Here is a 12,220-nt window from a genome sequence, read left to right as displayed (position 1 = left end):
TTCAAATAAACCTTTGAAAGTAAGTTCAGCTTTACAAAGAACATGAACCTAGTTTGCCTCTATTCAACAGTGTTTCAGTGGGAGGATTGGATATTGTATACATGGCAAGGGAGGGTGGTAGAGATGGCCTGGGGCAGGGAAGGGGCCCCATCAGTGTTCTGAATAGTCTTCAAGTACATGATTTTTTTTATAACTTGTCCTGAGAACTGATTCATGTTTTCCAAGTCATTCTGATGACCAAGTGTATGTATAATTAGAATTTCTCAGTGGGGGCTATTAGTATTTTGGGATAGTTTCTGCACAGGACAGTTCTCTCCTGTGCAGAACTTCTTATCCTTATATTACTCTTGGGGAATTGATAATATTGGTGAACATTATTTTGGTACAGCTTTGTAACTTACCACAGAGCAAGTGTGTATCTAGAACCTAATTTAGGTATTACCCTGGATCACTTGACCTTGTGACCAAATTAATTCCTTTTATCATCTGGGCATGGTAATTTTTATTACTTTTGTTTGTTTTATTGAATTAGCTAAGGAATATATGAAGCCACATGTGAGGCCTATTATGCAGGAACTGTTGCACATTGTTAGAGAGACAGAAAATGATGATGTTACTAATGTCATCCAGAAGATGATATGTGAATACAGTCAAGAGGTAGCCTCAATTGCTGTTGATATGACCCAACACTTGGTAAGACTGGGCAGTTTTATGTTAATTTGGTTTAGAAACCTTGAGTAATCTAAATAAACTCCAAAATATGGAGTTCAGTTCTATTTGTACAGTCATGTGCTGCATAACATTTCAGTCAATGACAGATTGCGTATACGATGGTACACTCATAAGATTATAATACCGTAGTTTTACTGTACCTTTTCTATGTTTAGATACAAATATTCCATTGTGTCATGATTGCCTGAGTATTCACTACAATAACAAACTGTACAGGTTTGTGGCTGTGGAGCAGTAGGCTATGCCATCTAGATTTGCCTAAGTACACTCAATGATGTTCATGCAAGGATGAAATTGCCTAACGACATATTTCTCAAAATATATCCATGTTAAGCGATGCATGACTGTAACTGAAATATTGATAAAAAATTATTCTGATATTTCTAAAGTTAATTAGACTTTAATAATATTTAGGATAATTTCTTTCATTTAGAATATTCTGAAATTTTATGATGTGCCTTCTAAATTTTTAATTTCTGGGCTTTGAATCAGGAAGTTCATTTCCTTCAGTTTGGGGCAATTTGTTGTTATACTTTTTTGATAAATTTCTCCTTACTATTTTTTTTTCTGTTCTGTATTTCCTGATGTGGAGAATTACATCTGGACTGTGTCTCTAATTCTTTTTAAAACTTTTCCTCCTGTTTTCCATGTCTGTTTTTTTTGTTTCATTTTCTAAGTGATTCCTTGACTTCTCAATCTTCTGTTGCATTTTTCTTTTTAGTATTACTTGATTTCACTTGTCCTTGATTGTGATTTTACTTGCTTAGTGACAACCAGAAGTTAAATATTAGCTCTCTGGGTATAATAGCTAATGTAAATAGCTATACTTAAAACATGACAGATTCTGTTATTTTAAGAAGACAGATGATTCAGTCAGCAAAGTGCAGACTTCAAAGTTTGAGCAATGTAGACTTTAGATGTGTGACACTGCCATTTTGCTAACTTTTATAAAGGGGGAACATAACAGTACTAACGGAATACTTTAATGTTATTTTCATAGGCTGAGATATTTGGCAAAGTTCTTCAAAGTGATGAATATGAAGAAGTTGAAGACAAAACAGGTAATGGCTATGGGAATTTTACATACCATTGATACTATCTTAACAGTTGTAGAAGATCATAAAGAGGTGAGATTTATTTGTGGTTTATGATACAATAGTAGCATTTAACTGAAATTTATGTGATCAGTGAGCATGAAATTTGAAGTCTCCACTTTTAAACTTTACTTAGTTATCTTGCTAGGCTTTAAAAATTGCCCTCAGGTTTTAAAGAAACATATTTAAATGACTAACATTATAATATTATATTGTAATATTTGTAATATTATAATGTAAATATTATGAAGTATATAGTGTATCCCTTTTTATTAATTTGAGTTCAGTTAAGCATATCTGCTATGTACCAGGCTAGGTTCTTGGGGAATACCAAATTGAATAAGAAATGAGCCCAGCTTTCTGGGAACCAACAATCTAGAATTCTTGGTAGAGAGTGACAGACAGCAGGCCAATCACAGTGGCAAGGGTTAGGTGATGGAACAGAATTCTGATATAACAAGTACTGTAAAAATGGAAAGGAATAAGTGAAAGAGCTGAAAAGCATACTCAACTGAATTCCAGAATGTTATTGGGATAAGGCTTTATACAGCTATTTATCTAGTACTTTCACATCCATCAGCTAGTATGATCTTAGTAATGCCACCATGACATAGATAGCACAGGTAATGGTAGTCTGTTTTGCAGAAGCAGAAACAAAGTTCAGGTGGATTTAAGAAACTTGCTCATGGTCCCAGAGCTAGTAAGTTGTACATTTGGGTTTGTAGTCAGATCATTTTGATAATGTATCAGTTTATCCCCATTTAAAACCTACAGCTTCTTCCCAAGTATCCCATGGCCTCTCCTTAACTCAAATTAGATTTTTGTTCATTGCTTCTGTGAGTGCAAGTTGACTTGTTTGGCACTGATGGCAATTATTGTTTTACAAGGTGAACACTTAGGAAGCAAGTGCTAGTACTACTTTATTTATTTATTTATTTATTTATTTGAGACAGTCTCACTCTGTCACCCAGGCTGGCGTGCAGTGACATGATCTTGGCTCACTGCAACTTCCACCTTCCAGGTTCAAGCAATTCTCCTGCCTCAGCCTCCCGAATAGCTGGGACTACAGGTGTGCACCATCACACCCAGGTACTTTTTATATTTTCAGTAGAGATGTGGTTTCACCATGTTGGCCAGGCTGGTCTTGAACTCCTGACCTCAGGTGATCCACCTGCTTCAGCCTCCCAAAGTGCTGGGATTATAGACGTGAGCTGCCATGCCTGACTGCTACCACTACTTTAAATAGCATTGTTAAACCATGTAGCTGTTGGTTTATCCTGTGTTTATCACATGCCAATGGAAGATGATTTGGTTTTTATTTGTTTATTTGTTTGAGACAAGTCTTGCTCTGTTGCCCAGGCCGGAGTGCAGTGGCATGATCTCAGCTCACTTCAGCCTCGGCCTCCCGGTTCAAGTGATTCTCCTGCCTCAGCCTCCCGAGTAGCTGCCTGCCACCACCCCAGGCTAATTTTTGTATTGTTAGTAGAGAAGGGGTTTCACCATGTTGGCCTGGCAGGCCTGGAACTGCTGACCTCAAGTGATATGCCCGCCTTGGCTTCTCAAGGTGCTGGGATTATAGGCATGAGCCACTGTGCCTGGCTGACTTGGTTCTTAAAAATGGCTTGATGCTCTTCTAGACTAGTCTTCATATGCCTAAAGGGCTTAATTTTTATTTTCATTTTCATTATTTTATTTTTGCGTCCTTCTGTATTGAAACTAGGTGGTCCTCTTGGTAACAGTGAGATGTTCCAAATTAAATTACAAAATTACAAGTACATTTAAGGGATCGTTCTTTTGTCTTATACTTAGAACTTGTATTTTAAATTTGAAGAAACCTTAGAAATAACCTCGTCCAGTTTTCACAAGTGTGTGTGGGGCATGGAAGAATGAGCTGCAGGGATAGTTTTAAAACAAAACAGCATCATTTTGTTTTTATTTTTTCTCTTGATATTAAATTTATTTTGAATTCCAAATAATATTAAAGGGACATGTGAACTTACTGTAATTATCAAGAGAGGCACGGGTGAAAATTGAGACACACTAATACAGCATCCTTACCTAAAGACAAAAAAAAAAAAAAACCTAAAGCCTTCAGCTAAATGGCTTTACCAAGGCCATGAATAATTACAGGCAAAACCAACTGGAATCTTGGTCTCTTGACCAAGATTTTGAGCTTTAACTTATTAAAAGCAAACTTTGAAAAAGATATATCCTTAAAAGGAAAAAGCACATTTATGAAACACTGACAAATAGTGTATGAAACACAAAATTGTGAATCTAAAATAGGTGCTTAAGCATATGCATTTTTGTTTAATGGTTTTAACCTTACTGACAGTTTTTTAAACTGGGAAGTTTTGGATCATTTGAACCTTAAGACAGTGGTTTAAGTTGAATATTAGAATATACTTGACAGTTGAAATAGGACGTTTACATGAAAAACGTAACCCATCATGGATTTTAACTTATTTTAAAATATTTGATACAAACATATGTTGAAAAATTAAAAAGATGTGAAAAGAAAATTCATTGAAATTTTACCTTCTCACTCAACTCCCCAGCTATCTAATTCTCCTCTCTGAAGTAGCTATGTTTTTCCTTTTTTTTTAAACCAGGTTTTTGTGCCCTTCTAGAGATTTTTCTGTTAACATATAAGCAAAAAGTGAATGTGTATATTTTTATTTTATGAAAACGATAGCATGCTATACACAGTTTTTATCTGCCATTTTTTACTTAATATATCTTGGTGATCCTTCCATGTCAATAAAGTTATATATTTTTAATGGTTGCTTAATATTCCCTTGTATGATGTGTCAAATTTATTTCACCAGTCCTTGTTTAGTGGATATAATTTAACTGTCTCTTGTTTAAATGGACATTTGATTGCTAGTAATCACAAACATTGCTGAAATGAATGAATGGCATTTTACGTGTTGTTTTGCACACATAATATGTGTAAAGGGTAAATCCCTTGAAATGGAATTACTGGGTTGCATCGTGATTTGTATGGATAAGTTTGAAGGATGTTGCCAACTTGTCCTTCATTGTATGTACCATTTACACTCCACAAATCAATACACAAACAGGGTCTTTCTTCCCAGCCCCATAATTGTGATCATTGCCAGTTTTAAAAGGTCAAAATTGTTAATGTTGCACTTGGAATTTGTACTCTTACCATGTATTATAATGAACATCTTTTTATAAACACAGGCAAAGATTATTTAAAAAAATACACATTTGTTTTCTATTGTATTTCAATTTTAAAAATTAATTTTATATAAGGGGAATTTGATCTTTGTGATACCATTTGAAAATATTTCACTCATTTTTTGACTTCCCAATGCCCCATGCAAAATTTTTTAATTTTTTAGTTAGATGATTTCTTTTTTTTTTTTTTTTTTTATTATTTCTGGGCTTTGAGTCACTTTCCCTTTTCAGGGTTATACAAGAATTGTTATTATTATTTTTTTATGGTTTATTTCTTCACACTGAAATATTTTATCCATTAGGAATTTACTTTGGTATCAAATACATGGTAAGGAGCTAAATCGTTAAGTTTATTATGGATTTAACCCCCATTTCTGTCATTAGTCTGTTTTTCAAAATTTTCTGAGTATTCTTGCATGTTTACTTTTTCACATGAAGTTTAGAATTAACTTGTCAGGTTACCGTCTGAAAAATGTCCTGTTGATATTTTTATTGGCACAATATTAAATTTATATATTGTGATAATTTTAAGCTTAATATTTAAAATTTATCTTTAGATTACACATCAGTTAGAGAATATCTGTCTACGGATCATTGATCTTGTTCTGCAGAAACATGTAATTGGTAAGTTCAAAGGTTAAATAAAAAGATAAATTGAAAAAATTTTAAAAATTTGAACTCAAAGTATAATTTTAGCCCTTCAGATTTAACAGGATTGACAATTTGAGAAAGAGAAGCATAATCACTTTAATTTTTGGATGTCCTTTCTGGTGTTAAATATCTGTATTTTCATTTAGAGATAAAAAAATTATGCATCCAACGAAGAATTTTTGGTTTTGGAACTTTAAAGGACAGTAATTTTAAATTGTACATTGCTAGAAATGAACTGTGTTGAGGTTTAGGTGAGGTTACTTTAATCTGGGATCAAAAAATGTTTGATAGGCATTTTTAAAAATCAGAAATGTGAAATGGCTGGGCACTGTGGCTCACACCTGTAATCTTAGTAGTTTGGGAGGCTGAGGTGGGTGAACTGCTTGAGCCTAGAAGTTCAAGACCAGCCAGTGCAACATGGTGAAACACTGTCTCTACAAAAAATACAAAAAATTAGCTGAGTGTGGTGGCATGTGTTTGTGGTGCCAGCTACTCAGTAGGCTGAGGTGGGAGGATCACATGAGCCTGGCAGGTAGAGGCTGCCATGAATTGTGATTGTGCCCCTGCACTCCCCTTAGACAACAGAGTGGGATCCTGTCTCAAATAAAGTATGAGTTAATTGTCCTGTTGTCTGTTATGGTATCTGACTTCTGAGTAGAATCAGTAACCAATGTTAGATGTTACAAGCTGATGGGAATTTTGTAGAGGAGGTGAGTCTTCCATCGTATTCAAGCATTTTGAAGATGCTAGCCCCACGTCATGTGGGTGTGAGAGAGATGCAAGCTGTGTAGTACTCAGATAGAAGGATGCAGGAAAACCATGTCTCTGATTAAGGCCTTTTATTGTTCACTCTGTTAGTGAAAAGTTGAGCGTGCACTGTTAATATATGTGAATAATATTTTAAGAGTACCTGAATACAACATGGTAGATATAAACAGTGGAATACTATTCAGCCTTAAAAAGGAAATCCTGTCATTTGTGACAATGTGGGTGAACCTAGAGGACGTTATGCTAAGTGAAATAAGCCAGGCACAGAAAGATACCACAAGATCCCAAACTCATAGAAAGAACAGAATTTAGTTAGCAGGAAGTGGAGGGAGGGGAGATGTTGGTCAAAATGGTGACCATAGTTAATAACAATGTATTATATACTTGAAAATTGCTAAGAGTAGATTTTAAGTGGTGTCACCACGAAAAGCTATGTGAAGTAATGGATGCCAGATTTAGTCATTCCACAAAATATACGTATTTCAAAACGGTGTATACTTCATATATACAATTTTTATTTGTCAATTCAAGATATTTTTAAAAAGTACATCTTTCAATAAAAAGACCAGTGGTTGCCAGGGCTTGGGGGTGGGAGACAGGGCAGGATGAATAGGTAGAGCACAGAAGTTTTAGGCAGTGAAACTACTCTGTATGATACAATAATGATGAACAAATGTCTCTATACATTTGTCAAAACCCTTAGAATGAACAATGCAAAGAGTGAACCTTAATGTAAACTATGGCCTTTAATTAATAATAAAAGAATTTCTGAAAGTTCTGTTTTGGCTTATTTCGCTTAGCATAGTGTATCCATCTCTGTTGTTGCAAATAACAGGATTTTCTTTTTTTAAGGTGAACTAGTACTCTATCATGTATAAATACCACATTTTCTTTATCTGTTCATCTGTCAGTGGACACTTAAGTATTTTCATATCTTAGTTATTGTGAAACATGCTTCAGTGAACATAGGAGGGCACATTATCTCTTCAAGATCCTGATTTTAATTCCTTTGGATATATACCCAGTACTAGGATGACTTGATCATATGGTAGTTCTATTTTTAATTTTTTGAGGAACCTCCATACTGCTGTCCGCAGTGGCTGTTTTTACTCTCTCACCAAGAGTATACAACAGTTTCCTTTTTCTCTACATCCCCTTCAGCATTTAACATTCGTCTTTTTGATAATAGACATCCTCGTAGATATGAGGTGGTATCTCGTTGTGGTTTTAATTTGCATTTCCCCGATGATTAGTGATTTAAAATATTTTTTTATATACGTTGGCTGTTTTTATATAATCTTTTGAGAAATATCCATTCAGTTCCTTTACCCATTTTAAGCTGGGTTATTTTCTTTCTACTGAATGATTTGAGTTCCTTATATGTTTTGGATACTAAATCTTCGTTTGATATAGGTTTTAAATATTTTCTCTCATTTTGGAGGTTGTCTCTTCATTCTGTGAATTGTTTTCTTTGCTATACAAAAGTCTTTTAGTTTGATGTAATCCTATTTGTCTGTTTTTGCTTTTGTTGTGTGTGCTTTGGAATCATATCCTCGTATCAAAAAAAAAAAAAAAAAAATCATTCCCCACACCAGTGTTCCAAGTTTCCATGAAGCTTTTCCCCTATGTTTTTATCTAGTAGTTTTATCATGTCAGGTCTTAAAGCTTAAGTATTTAATTAATTTCAAGTAGATTTTTGTATATGGTATAAGATGAGGGTCTAATTTGATTTTTTGCAAATGGATATTTAATTTTCCCAGCGCCATTTATTGAAGAGACTGTTCTGTCGCCATTGTGTGTTTTTGGCATCTTTGTTGAAAATTAATTGACCCTAAATGGGTAGATTTACTTTTGGGCTTTGTAATCGGTTCCATTGGTCTGTGTGTATGTTTTTATACCAGTGCCATGCTAGAACTTTTAGAAATTCTATATTTAGATAATTTATTTTTCAAATGATTTCCTTACGTAAATTATTTCTCGATATTTGTAATTTCCATTTTATTTTGCTAGCTTTTGAAAATATCAAGTTTTAAGTAATATTAGAGAAACTTTAATCAAGTTTCCAGGGTGAATGCTGGTTTTTATAAGAGAAAAACCTTTCAAGTTAGACTTCATTGCTCAGTGATGTGGTAGGAACTATTTGAAATTTTTGTTGAGGTTTGTGTTTCCTGGTTGTACGTGTAGATATAATTTACTTTTGACTGAAAATAATGATATTTGTGAGTATAAGAACATTTCCTTTGAAATCTTCTACTTTATAGTGGGTCTTATTTTCTTGATTAACTTGAAGAATACTGTATGTTTTACAAGTTTTGTAAATTGACAGAATACTGCCTGGTATATAGTTGTTAGTAAAAGTATAAATTTGAGATAGGTAGATACTTTAGTCTGATATAATTAAGCTCTCCAAAGAATATTATTAATCAGTTGTACATTTTAAATCCTTGACATGAAAGAGGAATGATAATCTATTCCTTCTTGTATCTTATTTCTAATACAATTTTGTAAATATATATAATAAAACAGAAACAACTTTATTTTTTCAATAGTATAAGAAAGTTTAGTGAAAACAAATTTTTGCCTTGCCTTATTGAACAGAGGGGCAGATCTTGGTAAGAAATGGAAGGTGGCAGATACATAGCCGAAGATACAAATACTGAGAAAGGGAAGTTTATGAGTACATTGGATAGAGGAGGACTATGTGTGCGTAGGTAGTCTAAACCCTCCTCTGTGTGGTCTTTGTTTTAACTTTTGCTATTTCCTAGCATTCTAACTAGAGATTTTCTTCCAGAATTCTATGAAGAAATTCTTTCCCTGGCATACAGTTTAACCTGCCACAATATTTCCCCTCAAATGTGGCAGCTTCTAGGTATACTATATGAAGTGTTTCAGCAGGATTGCTTTGAATACTTTACAGGTATGACTTTGACCATATAAAATTTTTGCTTTTCTGTGTCTAGATATTACTTCCTGTCGACACCTGAAATAAAAACACATATGATTCCAATATTGATCAGAAAATGTGTTTATTTCCCGGTCACATGAAAGCTGGGGCTATTGTAGCAGTGTTTTTCAGCCCTAGGTATATAGGCAGAGGAGGTAGGCTGTATTTCTTATGGAGTCTTAAGTTAGTTTATGACCAGAACATATATCCATATGTTAATTTAATAAGTATCTTATGGACACCAACTATATTCCAAGCCCTATTTTAAGCTCAGCAATCCAGCAGTGAGCAAAATAAACAGCCTTTTCCCTTTTGAAGCTTACATTCATCGCTTCTCGGCCTTTTGGCTAAGATCAAGTGATGCTTACATTCTAATGGGGATGTTGGGAGGGTAGGGAATCACTCAGACAAATGAGCAAGAAAATATAAAATATGTCAGATAGGGATGAGTGTGCAGTGGAGAAAGGAAAAAAATTCAGCACAATTGCTTCATAATGATGAGCATCTTAGTCTTTCTGCTTCACATTTTCCCCATCTATAAATATACAGCAGACTTATTACTTTCATTTCTAGCCTTTTGTGGTTGCATGGGAAGATACTAATGTGTGGGTGCTACAGAAATATGGTTTCAGTGGGAATAATTTATTTCTATTCCTGTCACTCAAGTCTCATTTGAATTTTTGATTTTTTTTCAGACATGATGCCTCTCCTCCATAATTATGTGACAATAGATACAGATACCTTATTATCAAATCCAAAACATTTAGAAATTCTTTTTACAATGTGTAGGAAGGTAAGGATGTCCTTGTCTATTGTTGCAGTGGGTCTTACTAATGTCTGCCTGTTTTGCTTCAGGATACTTTTTCAGTTTGTTTCTTATGCATTTAGTTCTGCCTTATCTTCATCAACATATATTCTTTCATTTGTATTTTCAAAAGGATCTTTGGGATTTAAAAGTTTGATATTGTGTGTCGTGCTTATGAATGTTTGCCACTTTTATATCTGTACTTTTTACTTTGTGTTTTTTTTCTTTTGGAAATGAATTTTCTACTTGATTAAAGAAAAGTACTAGGAAAATTAACCACACATTTTGTTAATCAGTGACAAATGGAATGGTCTTTTTTATTTTTTAATTTAATGTATATATTGGAAGCCACTAGATGTAGGTAACTTGAGCATAAACAACGTAAGATAAAAATTATAATAGTTGGAAAAGCATCATTTAACAAGATAATCTATACTGTACAATCTACATAATGGCTACTGTTATCCTTATACGCAAACATGATTGTCTACCATGTTGTCTTTGCCACAAGATAGATTTGGCCCACTATTGGTTATATTTTGGGATCTTTGGCTAAATAGTGTTTTTCTTCTTCTTTAGGTAAATAAATAAATAAATAAATAAATGTCTATATACACACACACACATAAATATGAAACTGAAATTATATTGCATAAAGCTGGCAGGCAGATTTTATAAAGCTCAGATAACCAGACACCAAGAAGTTTGGCCATAGAGTTGGGAGTAAAATAGCTAGTGTACAACACCCACAACACACTTTTTTTTCTCACTAGAAGGGGTGTACCCAAAATCTGGTAAGAGCTCTGCACTGATAATCAGTAGATCTGGTTTAGGTCTAGGTCTTAGTTTAGTTCTAAAGAGTCAGGGAAATTTTGGGAAGTCAGTAAGCTTCTTCAGGTATAAAGTGAAGGGGCTGAACTGTGAGTTGTAATGATTCATTTACCTCTGCGAATAACCCATGTTGTTAAATCATAATCACGTGGCAATCTTCAGTTTTCCCTGTTAGAGAGGTAGCTGATAGAGAAAGTGGGAAAGAAAACAAGTATAACAGTTCGGTGTATTCCATTAGTAATTCACAGCTTCCCTGTATGTTTGCAGATATAGTAAAATTGATACAATGATTTCCTTATACTTATCAAGTAGTTAAAATATATTTAATATTTTATGAATATGAAATACTAGTTTTAATACTGCCGAATATTTGAATTCTTATTATATATACCAGACATTTTCTAAGTACTTTCTACAATATTAACTTAACCTTTTGACAGCATGAGGAAGGTATCACATTTGTATCAAAAGGAAACTATGACATAATTTCTTGCACTGTGCCTGAGGTTAGGAAATAGTTGTAATCACATAGCTACTACTATGTATTGGAGGCAGATTTGAACCTAGTCTGACTCCAGAGCCCATTTTAAAAATTACAAGATACATTTTTGTTTTCTTTCCTTTTGGCAAACCAAAACAAAAGGCCCCCAAGTAAATGCAATTTTGGGAAAAGGGAGTAATTATTTTTCTTTCTGTATCATACAACCCCGTGAAGTAGGTTCTTTTATTCCCATTTTATAGATGGGACAGTCAAACAAAGAGGTTAAGTAACTTCTAAAAACACAGCTAATAAGTGGAAGAGCTGCGGTTTGAACCTAAGCAGCCTGGTTCCAGAGTCCATGCACATTTGGAAGCTAGACTGTGATATACTGTCGTAGAGATAGCATTTTAAATTTATGTAAATATAGTTGATTCTTGGCTTTGCCTGATATCTGCTTATGATTCAGCTATTTTCCAGCTTCCAAAATGTTTATTGCTGTAATCTCTACTTTTTTTCTGTCTTTGCATATGTACATCTTTAAAATCTCTTTACTGTCATTTTGATAGCATTTTGGGAGAGAGCGAAATTAAATGGGAATGTTAAATCTGTCAGAATTATCTGGAATTTCTTAATTCATTTTTCTTAAATTTTATTTTTCTAGAAAAGTATCGAATCTAAGCTTTTAAATGTAAAGAATACAGTGTTCTTTA

At 33.8% G+C, this 12,220-nt stretch overlaps 1 protein-coding gene across 1 annotated transcript in view; it reads left to right on the top strand.

The window, feature by feature from the left end:
• The window catches only part of IPO8 (importin 8), a 67,892-nt gene that overhangs the window by 33,414 nt on the left and 22,258 nt on the right, over window positions 1-12,220 (top strand). The window contains 6 exon segments of the mRNA XM_010358640.2: window positions 533-693; window positions 1,733-1,792; window positions 1,794-1,859; window positions 5,588-5,654; window positions 9,241-9,366; window positions 10,089-10,186. Of these exon segments, the coding sequence (XP_010356942.1) occupies window positions 533-693; window positions 1,733-1,792; window positions 1,794-1,859; window positions 5,588-5,654; window positions 9,241-9,366; window positions 10,089-10,186 (578 nt within the window).

The sequence above is a fragment of the Rhinopithecus roxellana genome, chromosome 10, assembly GCF_007565055.1.
Source record: "Rhinopithecus roxellana isolate Shanxi Qingling chromosome 10, ASM756505v1, whole genome shotgun sequence".
Lineage (NCBI taxonomy): Eukaryota > Metazoa > Chordata > Mammalia > Primates > Cercopithecidae > Rhinopithecus > Rhinopithecus roxellana.
Note: the sequence above shows the minus strand (reverse complement) of the source record. Positions and strands in the feature narration are given on the sequence as shown.